The sequence below is a fragment of the Phyllostomus hastatus genome, unplaced genomic scaffold (genome assembly GCF_019186645.2).
Source record: "Phyllostomus hastatus isolate PE091 unplaced genomic scaffold, TTU_PhHast_1.1 phas_contig_38, whole genome shotgun sequence".
In the NCBI taxonomy this organism is placed as follows: Eukaryota; Metazoa; Chordata; class Mammalia; order Chiroptera; family Phyllostomidae; genus Phyllostomus; species Phyllostomus hastatus.
In genome coordinates, this window is record NW_025333869.1 from 26,058,876 (window position 1) to 26,085,059 (window position 26,184).

A 26,184-nucleotide genomic window follows, 5' to 3' on the forward strand; every position below is an offset into this window, starting at 1 on the left:
CACACGTGCAGGCAGACAACACACACACACGGCACACAGGCTGCCCACTACCACGAAAGCATGAGTCAGCATAGCTGGGATGAAAGCCTGCGGATGCTGAGATTCCATATAATTCAAAACTGATGTGGAAGCCCCAAGCCACAGGAGCTCTGCTGGAGAGGCTGGGCTGCCAAGGCCTGGGCCCAAGCCAAGGAAAGTCTGAAAGCTGATTCATCTCAAGCTGCAGCCTTGGGGATAGGCAGGAGGAAGAGCCCTTGGAGGGGGAGCTGAGAATCGCCAGGCTGGTCCTCAACTGGCACGCCCTGCCATGCCCCAGACAGACAGCATTAGAACTCCCAGAGTAGGCCCAAGGGTCGGAAGAAACATCAGAAAGCGGACAGCCTCCACCATCTGGAGGAAGTTATCTGGGATGACCGCTTGGCCTCACTTCCTAGGGTTATAACCTCTGCAGGCCCCGACCCAGAGAGGTGCTGGGTGAAAGGATACTGCAGTCTTGCTGCTCCCAGTCCATCTGCAGCAAGAATCCTTCTCAGGGGAGGGGTGATGTGGTGGCTGTATGTGGTGGGTAAATGCAGAGACCCTAGAGCCAGAACCCGGGCTCTGCTACTCAGACCATGTCACCTTGGTAAGTCGCTTAACTTCCCTGTGCTTCAGGGTTACAACACCCCTATTGTGCGCTTGCTCTGAGAACATATACAGAGCACCTCGAAGGGTCCTACCTGGCAGCAAGGACCAGGCACGCGTTTGAGTTTGCTGCATGGGTACCATGACTATCGTTCAAAGTGTGCTGGGAGCCCCCGTGACTCATAACGGGAGTGCTAGGAGCAACATTCTGGAACCACAAGACAGCTTGTCTCTAACTCCTGGCTCCACTGTGGCCTGGCTTTGACCTGCTCAAATTCCCTGCCTGTAAACAGGAAAAAATACCAGTGGTTGAGCATCCTTAAGGGGAAAAGTCCTTACCAAGAGAACAGGCTGGTTCGGGGTAATTTTATTTTATTTTTTTATGGTTAGCAGGGTTACCTTTATTTTTTAAGTATATTTTATTGATTATATTATTACAGTTGTCCTAACTTTTCCTCCTTTGCACTCCTCTGACTGGTACCCCGCTCCCCTCCAGCAATCCCCCCCTTAGTTCATGTCCATGGGTCATGAATATAAGTTCTTTGACTTCATTTCCTATACTTTTCTTAACCTCCCCATCTATTTTGTACCTATCAATGCTTCTTATTCCCTGTACCTCTCCCCCATTCCCCCCCTTCCCCCTCCCCGCTGATAACCATGATCTCCACTTCTGTGATTCTGTTCCTGTTCTAGTTGTTTGTTTAGTTTGTTTTTGTTTTTGTCTTTTAGATTCAGTTGTTGATAGTTGTGAGTTTGTTGTCATTTTAATGTTCATAGTTTTGATCTTTTTCTTAAATAAGTCCCTTTAACATTTCATATAATAAGGGCTTGGTGATGATGAACTCCTTTAACTTTACCTTATCTGAGAAGCACTTTATCTGCCCTTCCATTCTAAATGACAGCTTTGATGGATAGAGTAATTAATCTTGGTTGTAGGTCCTTGCTTTTCATCACTTCAAATACTTCTTGCCAGTCCCTTTTTGCCTGCAAAGTTTCTTTTGAGAAATCAGCTGATGGTCTTATGAGTACTCCTTTGTAGGTAATTCTCTGCCTTTCTCTTGCTGCTTTTAAGATTCTCTTTATCTTTAACCTCTGGCATTTTAATTGTGACGTGTCTTGGTGTGGTCCTCGTTGGGTCCAAATTGTTTGGGACACTCTCTGCTTCCTGAACTTGTATTTCTATTTCCTTTGCCAAATTAGGGAAGTTTTCTTTCATTATTTTCTCAAATAAGTTTTCAATTTCCTGCCCTTCCTCTTCTCCTTCTGACATCCCCATGATTAGGATGTTGTCATTTGGAGATTTCCCAGAGTCTTCTTATTCTCTTGTTTTTTTTGAATTCTTGTTTTTTCACTCTGTTCTGGTTGAATGTTTATTTCTTCCTTATGTCCCAAATCATTGATTTGAACCCTGGCTTCCTTCCCTTCACTGTTAGTTCCCTGTGGATTTTTTCATTTCACTTAGTATAGCCTTCATTTCTTCCCTTATGTTTTTGCCATACTCAGTGAGTTCTCTGAGCATACTGATCACCAGTATTTTTTTAATATTTTGTTTATTTATTTTTAGAGAGGGAAGGGAGGGAGATAGAGAGAGAGAGAAACATCAATGTACGGTTGCTGGGGGTTATGGCCTGCAACCCAGGCATGTACCCTGGCTGGGAATCGAACCTGCGACACTTTGGTTCACAGCCTGCGCTCAATCCACTGAGCTACGCCAGCCAGGGCAATCACCAGTATTTTGAACTCTGTATCTGATAGGTTGGCTATTTCTTTTTCATTTAATTTTTTTTTCTGGGGTTTTGTTCTGTTCTTTCATTTGGGCCATATTTCTTTGTCTCCTCAATTTGGCAGCCTCCCAGGGTTTGTTTCTGTGTATCAGGTAGAGCTGCATTGACCCCCTGTCTTAGTGCACCTGTTAAGTGTGGGGGGCAGAGCCTCGGGTATTTGCCAGGGCTGGGCAACCTGCTTCACTGCTTTGTGGCTCTGTACATGAGGGAGGGCTTGAAAGGGGACAGTGCTACTGCCTGGCTGCTGGAGGTTTGCTCGGCACTCTCCCCATTTCCGGTCACTTTATCTACTTTCTATATGTGACTAGCTCTCCTCTAGCTGTTGTCCTGGTGTTGGTTCCCAAAGTGTGTGTGTTTGCATACATTCTAGAACCATGTGTGCCCTTTACACGGACTCTTCTGAGACACCGACAGTTTCTTCCACCGCCCTGACCCCCACTGGCATTTTATAGCCAGAAGTTATGAGGCTTTATTTTCCTAGCACAGGAGCCCTGGGCTGCACGGTCTGGCCGGGAGCTGGGACCATCCACTACCCAGGGATCCGTCCCGATTTTTATCCACTACATGTGAATATGGGGCCGCCACACCACATCCTCTCTGCTCGGCTCTGCTGCTCTTACCCATCTGGATGAATATGTCTTCTTTGAAACCTTGGTTGTCGAACTTCCATACAGTTCTATTTTCTCGAAGTTCTGGGTAGTTTTTGTTTTGAGGTCAGTTGTGATCCTTCTTATGGTTGTTCCAGGTGGGGAAGAGTGTCTGCCTATGCCTCCATCTGGCCCAGAAGTCTGGTTCAGGGTAACTTTAAAAGCGACAAAGAGTGCACACAGATAAAAGGTTGGTGGAAACGCACCCCATGTTGCAGAGTTGCCTCTGGGTGGCAAAGTAGTACTCGATTCCTCTCCTTAAGCCTTTAGGTCTTTTCTAAGTTTTCTGTAATTCCCCACTTGAGAAGGAAAGCCAAGCCTGCATGGAGCGTCTGCCTGCCTGCTACAACGAGCAAGTCATACCTGTATAACAATTATTTTAAGTGAATTTTTTTTTAAAAACAGGCAAACAACATGTGACTCTCCTTCTGTCATCCAACCTCCCTGCAAAGTGGAGTAGAGGCTGCTTGCAGGGAGGGAGTTGGACCAGCCGGCTCACGCTCACCTCTTCCGCTGTGAGCATCTCCCCAGGCTGAGCGTGACCAAGGACCATCTGGACCCCAGGTGGTCTGGGCCTTAGGTGCTGCCTTAGAACCTACCCATCTCCTCTCCTCAAGGTGTGATTCCACTGTGAGTAAAGAAAAATTCACTAAAATTTCCCTGAGCCAGGTGGGGAAGGGGGACTGTGATCTGCTAGGCCACCAGTAGCAAACCAATGATGTCACAGCCACCCCAGCTGGGAAGTCCCCAAGCCAGTACCTCTAGGATGCTGCTGATGATGATGAAGATGAAGGCGGTGGTTGATTCCATCTCTGGCCCATAGAAAACACAGTTGCTTAGGTCTTCAAAAGCTCAGTAAACATTGTTAAAAGAAAGGTGCTCACTTTTCAGGACCCCACCTCCAGTGTCAGGGCTGCTGACCCCAGGGCAGGGCAGGGCCTCACACTGCAGGTGTCGGCGACGCCCCTCCTGCTGCAAACCCCCGCCCTCAAGCCCAGCCAGCGTCCAGAGCAGACCTTGCCAGGCTGGCAGCCACACCCAGTTTCCATTCTCCCGGCCCAGGAGCCACGTGGCTCTGAGGCTCTCCCTCTGTCACCACCACAGCGCACCAAGCACAGGCTGGGAGCACTGCCTGGCCCCCTGCTTGGCCCAGAGTCCTGGCAGCAGGGGCGGTAGCTTCAGGACGAGGAAACAGGAAGCGTTCCTCACGTGCCAGAAGGTGGGTGGCTGCCAGGCCCTGCTGAGAAGCGGCCCCCTGCGTCGAGGCCCTGCAGCCTGAACCCTCCTCCTCAGAAGCAGACAAGCCGATGGTGGGGCGGCTCTAGAGTAAGAAAGATGCAGCTCGTCCCTCCCAAGGCTGAGGTCACCTGTCCCAGGTCAATGGTCCAGCCAGGGCTCCCCTCTGATCCATCAGCCTGGCCCAGCGGGGTGCTGATGTGGCTTTAAACCATGCCTCCCCACACGAGATCAGGCATGAAAAATGTTTCCCACGTAGTCTGACACATGGCAGGTCTGCAAGGAGTGATGAATGGGGGCGTGGGGTGGGGAGAGTTCCCTACAGAAGATGGGTGAGCACAGGAGGACCAAAAGGAGTAGACCCAGCCGCCTGAATCCCTGTGCAGGGCCCAGCTCTACAGAATAACGCCTGACAACACATCCCCTCAGGCCTCGCCATACCCTTGCACAGCGGGGAGGAGCAGAGAATGGCTGGGGACCACCATCAAAATGAGGCCTCCTACTGTCCTTAATCCTGCCAGGGGCCGGCACCCGCAGCTTGTTTTTCAGGTTCCTTAGGACTGGGACACTTCATCAGAGCTCATCAGCGCCGAGCCCTCAGCCACTGATGACGCATCCCGGCCCCTCGGACATGCACCAGGTCCCGGACTCCTCATTGTTACCTCTCTGAACCTCCGTCTGCAATACTGCTTATCTACTCAGCCACTTACTCACTCTTCAGATGTTCACTGAGCAGGCCGTTCTCGTTGCTGGGGCCACAGCCAAAAAGTCCTCCTCGCTGGTGCTAATGTTCTGCCAAGTGGTGAAACAGGTAAAAATATGGTACCAAATGGAAATAGCTACGGAGAAAAATTCATCATAGAGAACTGAGGGTTGAGATTTTAAATAAGGGAGTCAGGGAAGATGTCACTAAGAAGGTGACACCTCAGCAAAGGCCTGAGGAAGAAGAGGGGCAGGTGCTGGCAGTATCTGGGGAGGGGTGTCCCAGCAAAGGAGGGCACAGGAGCCCAGAGGACCGGGAGGAGGGATACCTCCCAGGGCCTGCTCGGCTGCTCCCCAAGGGGTATTGCGGGAGGTCCTGGGGAAGGATAGCAGCAGGGAAATCGGTTAGAGGCCACGACCATCACAAGCATCACCGGGAGAGGCAGCAGGGCAGTTCGGACCACCCAGCAGTTGCTATTCGTGCCAAGCCCTGTTTGTTTCCCTTTTGGAATTAAGAGCACAAAATGCTCCCACCCCCACAAGGGACCTGCTGAGCACCCAGAACCGCAGGTGTTCACCCGGTCCCAGGCCTTTGCCCCAGCTGCGAGCTCTACCAGGAATGCCCTTCCCACCCCCCTCCCTCCCTCCCTCCCTCCTCTGTGCCCCCAGGGGTTCTTGGTGGGTGCTCTACCCTCTGTTCAGGTATGTCTGTCCTTCCTTCTTCCAGATATGTGCTTTAGGAGGACAACTACTGATCCACGCAGAGCGCCGCCTTCAGAACCAAACCACATTAAATAAGCATCCTCGGCGCCAGACCTCCAAAACAAACTCCCTCGGGCACGCGGCCTTTAATGAAAGCTCTGCTTTCCCACTAAATGTGGCCATGGCTTAGGGAACGCACGTTTTACCTACAGCCTCCCCATCCAGGGACTGTGAATTATGAGGTGACAAAGTATTAAGCACTCAACGCACCCAGGCGGGCAGCCTGCTGGGCCACGGCACACAGGGCCTCTTTGGGCTGGAGGAGCTAATTGGGCGCGTGAGCTCCTGCCAGCCTCTTGGGCGGAAATGAACCTCCGCTGCGGGCTGGGGTGGCTTGAGGGCACGGGTGCTTTCTGGACACATCAAAGGTATGAATGTTTGGTTGGCTTAGAAGCAAAAGCTGACAAAGAGCTTCAAGCGGCCCACTGGGAACAGGGTCTGCGTCAGACAACTGCGTCCTGACCAGCGTCCCGCCGTCAGAGGTTTCTGTGACAGGGGCCTGCTCAGCCGTGCTGCGGAAAGCAAAAGACAGTGAGACTGCGGGTTCTGCAACATCCGTGACCAGTGCTGTATGCACAAGAGCAGCCTGCTGCCCTGCAGTGTTTGGAAAACGGATCAGACTTCAGCAGTGCTGACTGGGGCTAAGAAACACCAAGTTCCTTTTGAGCCTCAGATCCCGCTAATGGGGCTGATGACGTTTGTATTTTCTCAGTTGGCTTCCCAGTGGAGGAAAACGATGACCCGCACGGTGGGAGCCTTGTAAACACCCCCACTGGGGCCCCAGCCCCAAGGACTCCCAGGACACCCCCACAGGGCAACCACTGGACCAATCTCATTAGCATCCTGCTCTCAAGCCACTGCCACCGCCACCGCATCACTGGCCACCACAGGGTTTGTGGCCTTGAGTCGCTATTCCCATTTACTTGGGCCTTTCTGCTGATTGAAGGGAAGCCACGTGGGACCATTGGGAGAGCACTGGACTGGGAGTCAGGCACCCAGACTCCGTCGGCCCTGACAATCACCCACGGCACAGCCCTGGGTGAGTCTCTTCCCTTCCCCGATGCCTTGGCTTTCTGGTCTGGAAAGTGAAGAGGGGACTGAGAGTCCTCCACAGCCTCTTTGGGCCACAGCTGCGCACACTCAGGCCAAAGGGCAGGTGGACCGTGAGGACGTTGCGCTGGGATTCACCACTGGAGGTTCTCAAACCCGAGGATTATTTGTGCTGACAAGGAGCTCCTTGGAGCTGCCAGGGCTGAGGCGGCCTGTGAGTGTGGCTATTAGAGTCCCCGCCGCTGTTGTTTCTTAAGGCTTTGGAGGCAGGGCAAGGCCCTCATGCTGAAAACGGAATGCCGGGCCCGGCAGGTGGTCTGGGAACTTCCCACTGCAGGGTCCGGGGAACACAGAGACTCCCTGGGTGCTCACCGAGGCCCACCCTGGGCTGCCACACTGACATTGGGAGGCAGGTGGGAGGCAGGTGCAGCCCCTAGCACACTCTCCAGCACTCCAGGTGGCCTGGAAGATGCCAGGGAAGAAAATAAAACCTGACCCCAGACCAGACCACCCCTCACTGGGGAGGGAGGCTGGCTCTGCCCAGGAGGAATGGCAGTGAGGCAATGTCTGGCTTTTATCCGCATCATAAATAAGTTATCAATCCAGCAAGACATAGTTGTTGGGAGTCTGCAGGACCCGACCACCTCGGAGGCGGAAGGACTCTCCAGGACCCAGAAAACCACCCGTCCACTCAGACAGAGGCCGGGCGGGATGGGGCCTCCTGGGAACCAAGAGTGCTGGACTGGGTGACCAGGGATAGGGAAACGAACCTGCTGTGAGCTCTGTCTCAGTGTCCATATGCATGCCAAGAGACCATCCACAGCAATAAAAGCCCCCACTTTTCTAGGCGCCAAGGCAGCGCTTCATGTGCTCCCGACTCTTCGCCCCCAACCCGTCCCGTCCGACACAGTGGTGAAGCCACAGCATTTAACAGGGACAACTGCCACCGCTGCAGGATTCGAGCACTGAGCTCAGCCCTTCACACACGACAACTCCATGAAGAGGCCGCCAGTACAGTCCCCACTGTACAGATGAGGAAGCCCAGCCCCGGAGAGATCGGAAGCTGCCCAAGGCCACGCAGCAGTGGGGGCAGGGCTGGGTCTCACCCCAGGCGGTCTGGCTCCAGCGGTCACGCTCTCTTGCCCTGCTCACACTGCCTGCACGCAACCCGCAGCCAAACCTGCTGTGTTAAAAAATAGAGCGCTTTGCTTAAAGAATAGACCACTTTACTTAAAAAATCCGTATTTCTGATTTCTCCTTAAAACACTCATGCGTGTCTCGATGCCAAATTGGCACTCCCTTCAGAGAGGGCGTTGTCCCCTCCCGTCTGCCCGGTCCCCCCTCCCCTGCTCATGCTGGCCCTCTTCTCTTCCCTATGTTATTCCCCGCTCGTGCAGCCACTGGAGTCGGGACCCCTGTGTACCATGAGCCTGGCCCTGTGCTCAGCGCTCGGAGAAAAGCAAAGATGTGAGGCACGTGTCTGACTTCCAAGAACCAGATGGCCAAGATGGGACATGCCTCAAGCAGAGAGAAGGGGGAGGCACCATGGGAGGTGGAAACAGAATGAGCAAGGCAGAGGGGCCACAAAGGGAGGCACGAACTGGCTGGAGGGGTGGCAGGGGTCTGCATAGCAGGGACCACCGTCGAGGCTGGAGATGCAGGTGGGGGAAGGAGGCAAGGCCTACACTAATGTGGGGCCAGACACCCCACCCCTGCCCAGGTTCTCAGCACAGACGTGTGAGTGCAGGCGGCCTGCGGTCCGAGATGTGCAGCGGCAGGCCAGCGCAGTGGCTCCGTGGGGGCACCACTTAAACTCCAGACCCCCCACTCCACATCCCAAGTACAGGGCTGGACAGCAGGGCAGAGCAGAGCCCGGGCTCCCAAAGGGACTGCAGGACAGCCCGTTCACTCCACAGCTGACCAGGAGCAGCCCCCAGAGCAAGGACAGGTGTTGGCGCAAGGACGCCGAGGAGCCACGGGTCTGTCTGCGGTGCCAACCCCGCACCGGCGTGCACCAGAAAAGACACTTCCCCGAATACTGGTGTGGCCCCTTTTACCGACTTCCTGTGCCCCCTGCACCCGCAGGGGCGAGTCTGAGCTCCATCTTGAGACAGACACTCCCCAGACTGCATGCTCACCGCACCCCTTCTCCCACGGGGGGGCTGGGTGACTTGCCATTCCCTGCACCCCGTGAAGACACAGGATTTCCTTCCCTGAAGACTGCTTATAATTCCTACCTCTTGGCTTTAAAAACTCCTACTGATGCTTAAAAATCCGGCCTAAACGGCCCCTCCCCAGGAAGCCTTCCTTCCCAGGAAGCACCTCCTCCTTGGTACCCACCTCTGGGACACCCGCTGAGTGCACGGTGCTTCCCGGCATTTCCACGGAACAGGGAAGTCCGGTGCGGCCCGTCTTGTTTCACACCGTCTGCTGTGGGTTGGCCTTCTCTTCAAACCGAGGGGCACGGGAAGGGCGGGCTGAGTTTCACCCCTGCGCTCCCAGGGCCGAAGTGCTCCACTCAGCACCTCTCGGTGTCCCCCCACCCCCGTCCCAGAAGGCACCTGCGCATTCCAGACCAGTTGTGGAAGTCCCGCCCCATACCCTGAGCAAGCACTGTCTGACCCACTGTGCAGAGAAGGCCGCCGCAGCAGAGAAAGCAGGCTTTGGACACCCCAGGAACCACAGGTGGCCTCAGCCGCACATCTACGCACTGTTGCGATACAAGGGGCTCTGACAGTATTTTTAGTGTTTTTCACTATTCACAATAATTGTAATTACTGTAGCCATTATTGCAAGAAAGTAATAAGCATTACCATTAATAATATCCCCATTTTTAAGGCCCCACCATACACCAGACCCTTCACTTTTTACACTATCTTATTTAATCCTCTGAACAGCCCTACCAGGGGTGTCCAACCCACAGCCCGCAGGCCACATACGGCCCAGGATGGCTGTGAATGCGGCCCAACACAAAGTCATAAATCCACTTAAAACATGATGAGGTTTTTTTGTGATTATGTGTTGCAATGTTTTTAATATTTGGTCCAAGACAACTCTTCTTCCAGTGTGGCACAGAGATGCCAAAAAGTTGGACACTCTTGATTGTTCTCTCCTCCTTACAGATGAGGAGCACCTCATCTGTAAGCACAGAGAGGTTTAGAAACTTATTCAAGGCCACACAGCGGGTCTGTATCAGACAAAGAGACCCCACACTTTCTGCCGCCCCGAACTGTCGCCTCTTGATTACTACTAACAGTGACTGCCATTGGCCTTTCTGTGGGCCAGGCACTTTTTGTTACAGTTTTCCTGGGATATAACTCACACACCATACAATTCGCTCATTTACACTCTAGAATTCAATGGCTTTTGGTCATACACACGGAGTCATGTAACCACCGCCACAATCAGTTTTAGAACATTTCATCGCCCAAAGAGCAGCCCTGACCTTTGTGGCCATCAATCCCCAGACTCTCCAAAGCCACCCCCTGCATTACCCACCATAACCCCCCTTTAAAAACTCGAGGACCAAGGCTCAGAGAGCTCCTGTGACCGCACAACATGAGAGGAGGTAAGAAGCTGGTCTGGGACTCGGTCTCCCTGACCCCGTCCACACGGTCTGCTGGAGGTACACTTAGCATAACCTGCTAAAAACACACCATCTGCAGACGGTGGAAAATGAAACCAGATGATGACAAATCTTACACGTGCGGCTACTTCCGCACCGAGGCGGTGACTCACAGGGGCGGCGAGCCCGAGCCCGAGCCCTCACCACCCCAGCGCAGGGCAGAAAGGCCCGGGACCCAGGAGGGAGGAGACACTGGGCAGTCCAGGTCCTAGCTGGGCACAGTGAGCACAGGGCCCCCGAGAGGCAGGGACCCACCTGCTCACCTCATCCCTGTACCCCAGAGCACCTGCAGGGCCCACAAAGAACTGCCCCCCTCAGTCCTCCATGTTCCCCCCAGAACTCAGAGGCACCATCACTAGCAGAGGGGCTGTTCCGCCCCCCACCCCCAGCCAAGGGTCCTCCCAGGTGCTCCCTGCCCACAAGCCCCCGGAGGTTGGGGGTCAGGGGAGCACTGCGATGACTGTGGTGATGACTGGCCAGGCTCCCCGAGGAGCAGAGGTCACCACTGCTGCCTGGGCATGTTCTTAATCAGGAACCTGAGGGTCTGACTGCCACCCCCGCCCCCAGAAGCAACACTGCAGCAGAACCTGGCCTCCCCACACCCCTTGTTTCATCCTCAAGCTTGTCCGAGTCAGTTGTTCTCTCTGCTGGCCATAGCCCTGCACTTTCTTCCTTCTTTACAATATGTACACAGTCTTGAGCCAGTGCCACCTCCTCTGAGGAGTCTTCCTGGATGCCCTAACCAAAACAAATGGGTCCTTCTGTGCTGCCTCACACAGGATTTTAACTTGTCAGCTTTTATATCTGAGTCCCCGTTAGCCTACAGACTCATCCGGGGCAGTGGTCCCAGCTTCCTCAGGCCTGGATCCCTCCCACCCCTCCCCCCAGCTATAACACCAGACCCCTCAGAAGAGCAGGCGGGAAGTAAGGTCAAGTGCCCATTGCTCAGTTTGAGGCATGAACTAACCGCAGTGCACAGAACCCTCCTGGTGTCTGCGCCAGGCACTCACTGGTGAGTGATGCTTCGGACGGCAAAAGAATGGAAGGGGATGACATCCACTGCCCCCAGTGCAGTTCCAGTTGCAATGAGAATCGAGCCAGTTTAGACACAGTGCTTCTCACCAGAGCAGCTGAAATGCCACATGGCTGCAAGGCTGGCATGGCAAGAGGGCTTTGTTCAGACCGTCTCACAACTGGCAGGTCTGCTCAGCTGTGAGGGCCAAGTTCAGGACTGGTGTCTTTCCTCTCAGCACCTACAGCCCAGCCCAGTCCTGGCAGAGAGTGGGCCCCAGGACCGATGGGGAGGGAGGAGTCTGTGGGTTTACAAGGGCCTTCAAACTCCTACTAAACTCCTGCCACGTGTCACAAAGTGCCAACGCCAGAGCTGGACGGGACTCTGAGGTCACCCACTTCCACCTCTGCAATACACATAGGAGGCAAGTGAGGCCCAGAGAAGGGAGGCAGCTTGCCCAGGGCCACACAGCCATGGCTCCCAACCCTCAGCCAGATTCTGTCAGAGAGCAGGCTGCTGCACCCCTTCCCTGGCCTCCCTCTCCCATCCTACCCTTTCTGCAGGTCAGACCAAGGCCCACCTGCCCAGCGCCTCTTCTCGGGTCCCCTCTCTGGCCCCGTCCAGCATGGGCTCCCTCACTTGCGCACCCTCTTCTCTCTGCCTTACCCTTCAGACCCAGCAAACTCCTGCCCATCCCTCAAGGCCCACTTCAAATACCATCTTCTCTGACACCATGGATAATAACCACTCCCATTTCCTGAGTACCCACGCCACTGTGTTCCGAAAAACCAACAAGGTAATGGTGAATCTACTTTTGGGGTCCCCGCGGCTTAGCACCCAAGTTCCTCGAGGGCAGAAACCTGACTGTGCAAAGCAGGGTAACAACAGTACCTGCCCACACCGCGCACACGACTGCAGGGCTTTGCAAACTCTGAGGTCCTGTGCTGCTGCGGGCTACCTGCGTTCCCTCAGACCTGCTCCCCACGGCTCAGCCTCCGCCTCTGCACGGGAGTGAAGTTAACCGGTGAACTGGTAGTACGTGTGCCAGGATTGTGTGCCGGGACTGTGTGCATGCTACGCCCGGGCTGTGAGAGAGACGCATTCCTGTTGCCATTATTATATGTGTCACTTTCGTTTTGTTACACCTCTCTGTGGGCCTTGCTCACAGCCCATGCTCAGTATGTATTTTCTTTGGAACAAACGACCTCGGCATTTGAGTTGTTCAAGAAAATGAGGTTAAAATCCAGAGGCCACATGAAGATGCAGAGTTCAATCTTATCATCGAAATGTTGCCCTGTAGCCTTTGAGTCCAAAGACGGCTCGGCTGGGTCACTGTAAACAGCCCCTCGCCCTCACAGGGCAGGCTTCTGCAGGGCCAGGAGTGAGCAGCTCGGCCCTGAGAGGCCGCTGTGCTGGGCTGGGCCCCCTCTGGGGCCTGGAGGGGAAGGCGCCTTGGGATCCAGACTGAGGGACAGGCCTCTGGAGACAGTTGAGGGCACAGGCCCTGGCCTGGTGTAAACAGGGGCCCAACCTGAGGCTGAGCCCTGTGAGGTCCATATTTACCCCTCACCATCGGCAGGGGACCCAGGCGAGCCTCAGTCCCGGAGGGAAGCCCATCCACGGAGCAGCCTCCGAGACCTGATTCGGCCTCTTCGGCAAATATCCCATTGAATCGAATTCCAAATGCCAAGGAGCATCAAACACAACCCCTCTTTGGACAAATGAGGAGAGTAAAGCCCAGAGATGGGCTATGACTTGCCCAGGTCACACTGCTGATTGGGACATTTACTCAGAGGCCACCAAAAGCCCACAACATCGGCTGAGCAATGCCTGGCCCCAGGCCAGCCCAGCAGCCTCCCACCCCGAACAACCGGAGTGCAATCGGTCACTGTACACCACGGACTGTGGCCACGTGATTCTGATTCATGGGTGCTGAGACAGGGGTCAGGCTCCTTCGTGACCCCGATCCCTGCTTCACCTGACAGTCACTAACCACCTACCAAGGGGCTGCTGAGCGAGTTCAACAACAGGGAAGTTTTCAGATGTAAAGGGTGCGGACAGTTACTCATGAACGGTGATGACCATCCACTACCGCCTCCGTTCAGGTCCCCAGTGCACATTTGTAGAGGCGGTCAGAGGAGTGGCAGACCCAGCCCCGTCACCGCACAGCCGACAGCCTGCCCGCCTGATGACTGTGGAAAGAGTTCATGTGGCTCAGCCAAGCCACTGGTGTACACCAGCGCTCTCCCTCTCCACCTGCTCAGACGCTGCATCCCTTGGGTGATTCCAAACGTCGCCTTGGATTTTTAACCAAAAGCTGTGGCCACAGCACAGCACTAGCCAGCAGGACGACTGAAGACTCCCCTGCAGCCGAGGCTCCCCCTGGCACCAAGGCAAGGTCTTGGCCTTCTCAGCTGTCCTCATACCCTGGGTTTCTCAAAGTCTGCTGCACGGAACTCTTGCATCCCTGCTGATTCCGGAACACACCCAACTTTGAGAACCAGCTGCTGCCTAGACCATGCCCCTCCACGGGGGCCCCATTGCTCCAACAGGCAATGCCTGGTTCTTTGAAAGGCAAAAAAAAATCACTCTTTATATATAAAGCACAGATACACATATAGTTCATAAACATCTCTTCAGGATATCTATGGTGTTAAAATGTTATGGAGGCAGCAATTAGGAAAAATGTCTAAAAAGGCTCTTTGGCCACAGGGGTGGAGGGCGTGATGAAAGAAAGACTGAGAAGCACTGGTCTAGACAAAGGTGGCCGTGACATTCAGCAGGAAGACACCCTGAAGGGTAGGAGGATGGTGGGAAGTGTTCCCAGCCTGCCAGAAAAGAAAGACCACCCTCCCTTCATGGGACTCATCCCTCTCCTGAAGGTGCAGGGCAGGGGGGCACGCAGACCCTTTCCTGGGACACAGCAGCTCATACCTGACCGAGGACACGCCACAGAAAGAGCGCCTACTGCCCTGAAGCTGCAGCACAGGCGCGTGCAGCCTGACACCCTGAGGAAGAAACGGGAAAGGACCAAGATTCAGAGGGAATTGAGTGTGAGAAAGAAAGAAGCCACTCGTGGCTTCCTGGTTTGCACTGTGATGCCTGGGAGGAGGGGGCAGATGCTGAGAGAGGGAACTCACAGAGCAGAGCATGGGGAAGAGCAGGCTGGCCTCAGGGGCCAGAGACAGCGGGGCACGTGACAGTAAGAATAATAGCAGCTAATTCTGACAGAGGCTTGACCACGTGCCAGGCAGGTGCCACCAACCGTGCTGCCCGGTAAGGTGGGTCCCATGATCAGCACCAGCACCTCAGCTCCAGGAGATCAGGGACTGTGTGCGCCTCAGGCCCTGCTGTAGCCCCCAGAGCCTGAGCAGGGCTGGGCATACAGGACGCACGAAGAAAGTATGTGCAGAATAAAGAAACCCTCACTTTGGGCATAGGAAAGAACCACAGGGAGGGTAAGTAACTTATCCAAAGCCTTGCGGCTAGTAAGCAGCACAGCCAAGAATCCACCCCAGCACAGCCCGCCTTCCTCCCCCCTGCATGTGTCTGGGCTCAGAGACCCCTACCAGGTAAGCTTCAGATGGTGAGGGGATGAACCAGATAAGGCATCATCCTAGCTGGGCCACTACCCACCTGGTGGAGCATAAAGCTGGTGCCAGCAGGGCATGCGGGGTTCTCTGTGGAAAGCAGCATGCCCAGACCACACCACCTGCCCACAGGAGTCCCACACACAGGGGAGCTGAGAAGAAAACCAGGTATGCCAGGCTCAGGGACTGGAGTTAGCCAGGGCCTGGGGTTGGCCAGGGCCTGGGGTTCGCCAGGGCCTGGGGTTTGCCGGGGCCTGGGGAGAGGGGCAAAAGGAGGCTTGAGGAAACGCTTGTCCCTTACCAATCCATCACAGTTGCTGATGGCAACAGCTGCCCCCGGCATGCCCGTGATACTCCCAGTGTAGACACATTCTTGCTGCAAGGGCTGTCGGAAGAGCTCCTGAAAGTCTTCCTGCCACTCCGCAGAGGCCCCGGGCACCACCAGCCGCCGGCTGGGCCGCAGGCGCAAGTGCAGCTCCTCCCCAAAAACAGTAACATTGAAGTACAGGGAGTAGCGCCTTGCCCAGCCAGGCCCGGGGGGCGGGGCAGTTCCTTTGTGGTGCAGGGGGCTGCGGGCCACCCGGAGGTGACCTGAGTGTGAGGGTGGTACAGGTGGCCTGTCCACTGCCGCACTCCCTGCAGAGGCTGCTGCTGGGCCAGACACCACGTGGGAGAGGAAGTGTCCCCGAAAATCTGTGCTGCAGGGCACTGTCACACCATAGTCACGGAGCCTTCCGGAGGGACGCAGCCCTGCTGGAGGTAAACAAACAGTCACTTCAGTACAGGCTGTGCAAAGGGAAGGGAAAGCCAGACATCCCACTGGGCAGGGAGCAATCTGCCACGCTGAGTGTCACCTTGAAGGGATCCCTTAGCCCAAGTTCACCCATTTCCTATCTCCTGCTTCCTGAGCCCCCGGATCTCTGCACCCGGATGAATCGTATTCAAGCACTTTGTGGGTCTAAATTGTCTCCGGGAGTCCCTAGGTGCTTTTCCAAGTTAGCAGAAGAAAACAAATGATGCCAAACAGAGCCCTGTCACTCTAGCAACAAGCCTTCCAACCTTGGGTACTGCGGTGCCGAGCAAGGCACAGAAATTCCCCGCAAGCCCCCAGGGCACAGAGAGGGTCTGCCCAAACATTCCCAACGTGCTGAAGTCACCAGACCAGCCTGGGGTAAGACCCTCCTCGCCAAGCTCCCTGAGCGCAGCTGGCAAAACAAACACACCTAGAAACCCAGGGGATCCTGGGCACGTGTCAAGGAGAAAGGTGGAGTTGGAGAGGGGAGGGAGGGAGTACAAGCTCTATATTTTTCCAAGTTTAGAAAGAAAACTTTTTTAAGCAGCACAGTGGCTGCTGAGATTTCTCCGTGGCCCAGTCCCAAGCTGGGTAAGTATAGATCTTCAAAAATAAAAAAAGATGCATGGGGTGACCTGACCACTCAGGCCGAATTAAGTGTGAGGTCACGGCCCCATGCTCCGGGCTGCGTGCCAGCGGCCCCGTCCTCACACAGCTCTCCCTGAGCCCAAGCCAAGCCAGGCAGAAATGACAGTTCCCTGGCTTCCAGGCCTGGTGATTCATGGATACGAGTCTGGGAGGAATTTTCATGTCCGCACAGCTCTATCTCCTGCCTCCCTAGCTCCCTTCACAGCGCTCATAAAACCTGGAAAGAGATGTATCCTGAAAATCCCCCGTGTCTAAGGCAGTTGTGGTGGGGGGAGTGCCAACTCTGCTCTTGTTTACCCCTTAGAGCAAGTAACCCCAAGACTTCAGCCAGATGGATCCATTTCGTACACGAACAGAGCTCACGGATAAGCAACCGCCCTGCTTGGAAATTACGGAAGCCACTTTCCCATGCTCTGAGCCACCAGGAGGGTATCCTACACAGGGAGGTGAAGGCAGGGTGTGTCTGGTCTGCACGTGTCAGGGTGTCTGCAGAGAGCATGACAATGCTGGGGAGAGGGGTGCGTATTTCTGTACAGACATGCTCACTGGGGTGTGGGGTAACACCTGCCAGCCTGATTCTGTGTGTGCGACAGACACTTGCACACAAGCACACACATGCGAACACATGCATAGTAGTTGGAAACAGAAGACGCTGAAAGAGTAAGGCAGAGCGGGTAAAACCACAGAGACAGATGTGCATCCCCTAAAAGAGGCTTTGTATTCCCAAATCTTCTTCTGGGGTCTGTCTCCACAACTTGTGCCAGAAAGTTAGAGAAATCGCCGGACAGGGTCGGTGACACAGAGGAAGAAAAGAGAGCTTAGCCCCGTGTGCTCACCGTCTCCCACCCTCGCGTTACCCAGCTTCTCTGCACCGCTGGTCACCCGACCCGCGCGCACCCCATAACCCACGCGCTGCAGCGCGCCCGGCCCGCACGCACCTGGGGTCCGGCTGCCCGCGGCGGCGCAGAGCGCGCAGTGCAGGGGCAGCAGGCAGGACAGCAGCAGCGCGCGGAGCCGAGCCATGTGGCCGCGCGGGAACGCCGGCCGGGCAGGCGCCGGAGCCCCGAGCTCAGCGTTACGAGAGAGGCTAGGGCTCACCCGGGGCTGCCTGAGTGCCGGCCGGCCAGCCTCCTCCGCTGCTGCCTCCTCCCTCCTCGTCGCCTCCCGCCCTCCCGCTCCCGGTCCCCGGGGCGGCGCCGCCGAGTGGACAGCTGGCACGGGGCACCCGAGGCTGCCGGCGGGAGAGCGAAGCAGCCGACGTGCCATCGCCTCCGGTGCCAGCTGTCGGTGGATCGGTTTGCCCGCACCGTGACGCCCCGGGACTCGCGGGACCGGACGATGGGGCGGCGGGGCGGGCCAGGGGTGGGCACACTGGCGGGGTGGGGCGGGGCCGGGCGCGGGTCGGAACAGGGGGCGCTGCGTGCTCGGGGGCGGGGCGCGGTGCTGGAGAGTGCAGCTGCATGCGGCCCCGCCGGATCGGAAGTGCCACGCGGAGCCACAGCTGGGGCTCCGAGGATTTGGGGCGAGGGTCCCATCAGGCGCCCTGGCTGCCCCGGAGTGACAGCCTGTAGCCGCTTTCCCTGGCTCCTCCGCTCCTGTTGCTTTGACCCCAGGATGGCTCTCCAGAGCCACAAGGCAGCAGGAATGACCGACTGCATTTGAGTGGGAAGACTGAGAGCACCCCCTAGAGAATGTCTCCATGATGCTCCCACTAACCTTCGGACTCCTGGGATCTATTAGCCCAAGTTCACCCATTTCCTATCTCCTGCTAATAGGACCCCTGGGCTACCTATTTTGCAGACTACAGCGTCCTAGGCCCCAAGCACAGAGTAACTGGCCTGTGTCCCAGTCAAGAAGAATAGGGCAGCACGCCGTGAGGTGAGAGCCCTGGCTTTATAGTCAGACAGCCCTGATTGAAACCCTAGCTCTGAGCCTCCACTTCTTCATCTGTGCAGTGGGTGTTAATTGTAGCCCATAGCCTGTGTCCAATACATAACTGCTCTTGATGTCCACCCCTGGCACCAGCAGCACCTGCCACACAGCCATAGGTGGGAAAAACCACGAGTCAGAGAGACAAGAGTGGGTTGCCAGGACCAGCTCAGTAGTCAGGCAAACGGCCCAACTCCTGCTCTGCTCTCTGGCTTTGCTCTGTGAATGTGTTCCTAATGATTTGCAAATGAACTGTATTCCAAGCAATCCAGAGGAGGGAATTGGAGATTTTTTTTTAAAGAACTGTGGAATAAAGAATCTTTGTGTAAAGTGCATAAAGACCCCTAATCTTTATGCTTTTGAGTTCAGACATTGTGTTGTGGGCTTTCTTAAAGGGAGGCCAACTTGTGGTGGAAAGTCTCTAACCAGACTGCTCTTGGGAACCCCTGAGTCCCCTGAGAAAAGGCCTGGGTTCCTGCCCTCTTCTCCCCACGAGAGGTACCTCCTGCCTTGCTGTGAGACAGAATAGTAAGAAGTGAGGAAAATTCCTCGGCAAGTGTAATAGAAAAACTGAGACGAGAGCTGAACAAACTGGTGAAGCACTTGACCAGCCGGGTGAGATGGTCAAAACTGATGGGGGCAAAACTGGGAAAACAAGGACCGCTCCCCCGGCGCAACCTCTCTTCCTTTCCTCCCTGGAGATAACACCTAGGCCTCAGATGTACTTCAGCTCCAGGCCCAGAAAAGCAGCAAAACCAGGTGGACAACGCCAGAACCAACCAACCAAAGACCCTCTGCCCTGTCACTGACCAATCAGAGGAGCACACCTGAAGAACTGGTGAATATTCTGCCAAATCCATACTCCCGCCCCAGACCTAGGGTGTGGACTCTCCCTCTGGGGAGCAGCCCACGCCATTTCCTTTTCCTTCTTCTTCCCCCACTTCTTCCTTCACAGGCACTCGACACCTAAACTCTAAGGCAGCAGGCAGCTGGCTGCTTGTCCCAGGCTAATCCCCTGAACCTGTGCCCAAGGCCCTCTTTTCTCTAACTTCCCAGGGAGCTAAGGCAGCCCAGCCCAGCCTCTCCTGTTGCTCCTTGTACGCTAAGCCCTTCCTTGTTTCACTGTCCCCAGCTTTAATAAGTGTATCCTCGTAGTCACCTGGACTCCTGTTGTGAAATCTTTCCTACACGAAGTCCAGACCCCGCACACTACAGCTGGCCCTAGGCAGACCCACTCAGGGCCAGGCCCCTTGTCCTGCAGCAGCTGGACTCGGACCATGCTCCTGCCTCGTGGGCAGAGAGCTGGAGTCTTCATCCTCACGGCCCCAGCACCAGGCCCAGGGACTCCCAAGAGGCAGCTCTTGTGGAATGAGCGAAATGACACTGAGGTTTTGGGGACCAGTGCATTCATGAGGCAGGTTCAGAGAGCTGAAGTGGTCCCGGGTCACACAGCTCATTCATAGCAGAACTGGGATCAGAACCCAGAGTCTAGTGCTGAGTGGGAGAGAGAGACAAGAGTAGCAGTCAGGAGATTGTTCTAGGCTGGGCTTTGCCAAGTGCAGGCCACGTGACTGGGGCAAGTTGTTCCCCTGTGGGCCGCAGCATGTCTCCGTCAAAGGGAAAATCATGCGGATCACTGGGGTCTCGGACATAAACTCTAGAGTCCCGTGGAAATGCAGAGTGTACTCTGTCCCAAGCAACATGAGAGCAAACAGTTAGACTTTCCTCTGTGTCCTTGGGGGATGGTTCCCGGACCCTCACAGACACCAAAATTTTAAATGCTCAAGTCCCTTATATAAAATGGCATAGTATGTGCATATAACCTATACCCGCATATGGGCTGCAGCTGGGTGTGCCTGCACATCACTTCATTCACATGGACTCAGCATGGTGCTCAGCACATGGCAAATTCAGGTTCTGCTTTTGGAACTTTCTGGAATTTTTTCCAAACATTCTCAACTCAGGGGCCTGAGCCCTGCCTCCCCAGACTCACCCCATTGCTGCCTTAGATTCGGTAAGTCAAGAGGGACGGGTCACAGCTGGGATCCCAGTAGCCTGAGTCCTGAGCAATGGGGCGGGGCCTTCCCTGGAGTCAGTCTTGGCAAACAGAGCGAAACCTCACTTCCACTCTCTACCCTCCCGCTTCCCTGGGGCTACAGTGGCTGCTTTTGTTGGCCAGTATTGTACGTCCAAGTTCTTTTCTACTGAGGAAGCCTGGGTTAGGAAGAGGGGACACAGGAACATAGCTCAGAGTCTGGGCCAGACGGCAGGGAAGACGGCTAGGTGGCCGTCCCTTCTCTGCAGACACAAACAGGGCCAAAGCAAAGAAATCTACGGGCATCTTCTGGTGACCCTCTTGAATAGGCAAGCTCTGGGTCCCAGTTTCTTGCCTTGGGATTCTGCATGGGGGAGAATGGCTTGGAGGTTTCTCTTCCTGACTGTCCTTAACCAGCACCTACCCAACACTCGTTCGGTCCACAGCCCTGGCAGCAGAGGGAGAGATGCTGTTTGCCCTGCACAGAGTCAGCAAGCAATTGGAAGATGTGGCAGTGCATGAGAGCACCTGAAGACCAGGTGAGACAGGGAGAGAGGCACACTTGGGATGAAGGAGCAGGGCCACCCAGGGCTATGGGGATTCAGAAGGAGTGGGGCTCAGGGGAAAAGCCCATGGGAGACGCGGGTCCGTGCTGAGCCCGCAGGAGAGGGGGAGGGCGGAAGTGCTGCTGCCAGAGCACAGGCCTGGGAGTGGGAACAGTCTGCCTTGAGGGAGCGCCCCCCTGAGGAGGAAGGCAGTCCTAGAGGACAGCTCATCCTCCTCTGGGCACAGGCAGAACCCTGGAGAGCTGGAACCAGAGGTGCTCAGAGACAGTCTCCAATCCAATGTTCACCCTGTTATACACGTTAGGTAAACTGAGACCTAGAGAGGGAAGGGGACTTGCCCCTGTCACACAGCTAGTTTAGAGTAGGGCCAGACCGCTGGCTTCCAAACCAAGGCCCCTGCCCTCTGGCCTGCAGGGGCACAGCCTCTCCCGACGCACCAGCTCTCTCCCTCTCTTGCTCCGCCTTCCAAGGTGAAGAGGAGATGGCTGGAGGGTGAGACAACAAAGTCTCCCCCCCTCAGGGGGAGGCACAGGCACCACCCCCAGCCCTACCCCAAGGAAGTAAGAGTGTCAGCCTAAGACAGGTCTCCATGGCAAGAGGCCAGGAAACCTGAGGGACACAGTGTTGTCGCAGCTCAAGGGGCCCAGCAGGTGGCTGTCATTTGTGGAGTACCAGCTGCTCTGCTATGCACTTCATGGGTTTCCCTGAAATACACACAGAGAGTCCCTTTCTTATAACCTCTGGTATGAACGGTGACCAGCTAGGCCCTGACAGCCTCAGGAGAGGACAAAGGGAACTCCGGCCCCAACCCAGGGAGAGCTACCCCCGTCCATCCACCCAGGTAGGAAGCTAGGCAGCCAGAGCCACCCTAGTCACCTCTCTCACGAGCCACGTCAATCACCTCTAAGCCCTGGGGTGTCTGCTCCAAACGACTTACACCCCCACCCAAATACAGCTGCTTCCTTCTGTCTCAAACGCACTCCCCGCCACACCCAGGCCACCAATGCCCCTTCTCCAGACACGGCTATGAGCTTGTCCTAACAGATCTCCTCCCCCTTCTCGGCCCCTGAAGCTTCCTCTCCAAACACACCCAGAGAAGGTTATCTGAGACACACCTCAGAACGTGGAGCTGCCACCACCATAAAACCTGCAAAGCTGCTGTTGCTCTTGGGATACAGACCAGACTCCCTGATTCGGCCTGCGAGGCGCCACACGGGGTAGTTCTGCCAACCCTCCTGCCTCCACATTCCTCTAGCCAACTCCCAGAATGCCTGTTCATCATGCCTCAGGGCCTTTGCACAGGCTGTTCCCTCCGTTCTGAAAGCTCCACTCTCCCTCTTCCCCCAGTCAACCCCTGCTCATTTTGGGGACATCCTTCCAGTCATCGCTTCCTGAAGCCTGTTCTGTCCCACCAAGTAGGTCACATCCCCCCATTGTTGCACCATCTCCGTCTCCTTCACAGCGCTGCTCACTGCTGAGTTTCACCCGATTCTCTGTGATGCCCAGGTCAGTGTCTGCCTCCCCCACTGGACTCTGAGGTCCACGGGGAGCAGGGACCTTCGGACTTTCCTCCTCACTGTGTCCCCACTGCCTGTCCTGTGTTTGGCACCTAGTGGGCCCTCAATCAATATTAGCTTAATTAATAATCAGAGGAAAGGGAGCTGGAGAAGGAACAGCTCATGGGAAACCCGGCGAGTTGTTTCCCAGAACTGTCACTCAAGGGGAAAACCGGAGATGCACGCACAATCTGATGCCGCCGTCAACACGGCGGAGGTCAGCTGGCCGTGGGGGCCGGGCAGGGGTGGGGAGAAGTGTCCCCCAAGGCGTTTGTGTCCCCCAAGCCTCGACATGATACTGAAAAAAGCAAAATCAGTCACCATAGCTGCCACCCATCGGCCAGACATTTTATAGATCTACCTCAGTTTTCAGAAACCTCGCAAGCCGGTCTCCGTACCCCCACTTGCAGGCTCTGTGAGGGCAGGCAACTTGCCCCAGCCCTCACAGCCGGGCATCATCAGAGCCATGCTGACCACATGTCAGATGCTAACCCACGCGCTTCTGGGAGTGCCGTGGTGCCTGCCTGAGATCCTTCCACCCTCACCACCTGGGAAGTCACCTCCTTCATTGTGTCTTCCCTTTTTATTTTTACAAAGCTTTTTGTTCCAAAAACTGTAACACGTCATACAGAAAAGTGCTTGTTTTACAAAGGGGTAAACTGAGGCCCAGAGAGCCGAGGTGACCCCCAGGGCCACACAGTGAGACTGCTTGGGGGCAGGGTCACACCCCAAGACTCCTGGCTCGGGATCCGATGACCTCAGAGTGCCATCGGTCTCGGCTCCTCCTGTGCAGGGACCACAGGCCTCCGGGCCACAGGCACTGGTCCCACCTCAGCCCAGTGAAGAAGAAGTGTTCCCGTCTCTTCCTCCTGCTGCCTGAGAGCCACCATCATGCGAAGAGGTCGTAGGCCAGTAGTTCTCAAATCGGCGTCCACCAGACCAGCAGAACAAGCATCACTTGGGTGTTGGTTAAATTTGCAAATTCTCAGGCCCCAGGCCTGCACAGTCACAAACTCGGGCTGGGACCCGATGTGTTTTAAATCCTCCAAGGGATTCTGATGCATCTTCACATTGAAGAATCATTTTTCTGACAAAGCCTTGAAAATAGGGGCCAAATTCAGACTGAGAACAGACTCACTGAGGACCGGTGACCTGCTCCAAAATAAAGGCTGCCGCGCTTACCTCCCACCCGGTCTCCTAAGCCTGGGCTGAAGCTGCATCTGGACTGTTGAGTCTGGGCAGAGCTCCAGAAGCATCAAAAGGAACCAGAGACGATGCCTTGTGGTCCTCCTCCACGTCACCCTTCTCCTCCCCCGCCCCCAGCACTCCCGCTGCACATTTTTTGGCAAGCGTCTGATGGCCGTATCTAGGAGACCCACATGGGGTAAGTTAACCACAGTGACGTGTCATGCATTACAGAACAGCTGATACCCCTGAGACCGGCCGAACCGTGAGATCAGTTAGAAACAATGCAGTTTGTGCCCTGTGCGTGGGCGTGGTGGGGTTGCGGTGACTGCGTGTTGAAGGGCTCGGAAAGAGGAGGTCTCCTGGTCCTCAGAAGGAGGGGTGCCAGAAAGGCCAGCTGTCCATCAGGAACTCTGTTTCTGCCGTTTCCTCTTCTGAAACTGTATGATTGCAACATCGGCATCCTTCTAACCAAAGCCCAGTGCGGCCCCTGACATTGGCCCTTCGGGGTTCAATAGAGGTGGGCAGAAAACAGAGACGGCTCCCACTTCCTGGAGCCCCGTGGGCGTGGTGAAGGACTCAGAGGGATTTGTCAGGGACCCACTCCTCACAAGCCTTCCTTCTCATCCTGGTGTCCCCTTGGGTGCCGTGGGTTCGTCCTGCAGCAACGAGGGGCCGGGCCTCCATTCTTTCCCCTCCCCTAGATCAGTTGAGTGACATGTAACAAAAAATAAATAAATAAACACGGCTTAATTCATTGGCCCACATCATATGGAATACTGAAGCAGGCCTGTGCCGGCCCGGTCACTTTGACAGCCCAGCACCCCACTTCCTTTCTGTTCCCACGCTGCCATGTTCCGTGGTCTGTCTGGTCCTCAAGTGTGTCCCCTCTTAGTCACAGAATGGCTGCATTGACTCCAGGCAACATATGTTCACCAGACGCGACCGTGACCAGAGGCAGCGGGAGAGGGAGTTCTTTCTTGTCCTCTTGTTTTGAAAATCTTATGCCAATTTTCAAACATACACAAAAGAAGACAAAATAGTATGAAGACCCCCCACTTCCCCAACCCTTCAACCATTGTCAGCACACAGCCGGCCCTGTTCCCATTACCTGCCCCACCATAGCCTGTGCTATTTTAAAGCAAATCTCAGGCATCATTTTTCATTTGGTAGATACTAGATAAAGACTCTCTTCTGTAAAACAAAACAGTGCCACAACAAAAACTGTAATTCTTTGTCACAGCTAACAAAATTCACCATGACCCCTAAAATTATATTTAATCATTGCTCAAATTTCCCTGTCACAAAAATGTTTGTTTCATGTAGGTTGTTTTTTTTTAAATTCTCACCAGAAGACATTTTTTAAATTGATTTTAGAGAGAGACAGAAACATCAATCGGTTGCTTCCCATACGTGCCCTAACTGGGGCTTGAACCCTCAGCCTAGATATTCGGCCTGACCGGGAATCAAATCCACAGCCTTTTGGTGTATGGGATGATGCTCCACCCAACTGAGCCACCCAGCCAGGTCTGTTTAGCTTTGTTTTCACGGCTTAGTTTGTTCAAATCAGAGTCCAAACAAAATCTACACACTGCATTTGGCTGGCGTGTCTTAGAAGAATCTTCATCTAAAGCACAGGCAAGCAAACTGCACCCAAGGCCAAGTCCAGCCCACAGCCTGCTTTGTCAATGCACCCAGCCACCTCCCGTTTACATGATCTTTGGTTCATTTTGGGCTACACAGGCAGAGTGGAGTAGTTTCTACATACAGAGCCAGTAGGGCCACAAAGACTAAAATCTTTATTATTTGGTTTGTACAGAAAAGGTTTGCTGATCCCAAATATAAATGATTTCCCCCTTTTTTCCTCCTCTCCATCTTCTTGAGAAGCCAGGACATTTGTCCTATAGAATCCTACATTTTCTTGTGCCTCTTTTGAAGAACAAGGTGGAGGTTTTCCGAGGCCCCGCCCGAGCAACTATTTGCCTTCAAGGGTCAGTGTCCAGAATCACCCTGGGCCTCTCCTCAGCCCATCCCGGACAGGGCAGAGGCCCTCCCCGGAAGCACACAGCCGCTCACAACAGGGTGAACCAAATCTGGTTTCTATCACAAGGAGGGAGGGGAGTGAATGGTTACTAGGGGAAACCAAGGAGATTCCAACCTTCCAAAATGGATCAACTCAGCAAAATGCTGGAAGCAGTCACATGTCCCTCTGCTGGTCTAACCAGTCAGGTGCCCCTCACACCCAGGACACAGATTCTCCCTGCTCCATCTTCCAACTACAGGTCGACACCTAGCAAAGCCTTGGCATGCCCCCTCTCCCAGCTCTGCACTGGACACTGGGGGTCCAGAGGTGATGGTTCTGAGCTCACCGTCTAGTGAGGGTCCCAGATAAGGGGTTGGGCATTCCAGGGTGGGGGTGACCTGCTGGGGTGGGCGTAGG

The 26,184-nt window shown here is 55.1% G+C and overlaps 1 protein-coding gene across 3 annotated transcripts in view; it reads right to left on the reverse strand.

The window, feature by feature from the left end:
- Window positions 1-17,775, reverse strand: part of ADAMTS14 (ADAM metallopeptidase with thrombospondin type 1 motif 14) — an 88,913-nt gene extending 71,138 nt beyond the window's left edge. For 2 of the 3 annotated variants that reach the window (XM_045842433.1, XM_045842435.1), the window contains exons 1-2: window positions 17,412-17,775; window positions 15,334-15,785 (exon numbers count right to left, since the gene is read on the reverse strand). In XM_045842433.1, coding sequence (XP_045698389.1) covers window positions 15,334-15,785; window positions 17,412-17,739 — 780 coding nt within the window. In that variant the 5' untranslated portion in view covers window positions 17,740-17,775. The remainder of the gene's footprint in view (window positions 1-15,333; window positions 15,786-17,411) is intronic. The other variant, XM_045842434.1, reaches the window with a different exon arrangement.
- Between the last annotated feature and the right edge of the window lie 8,409 nt (window positions 17,776-26,184).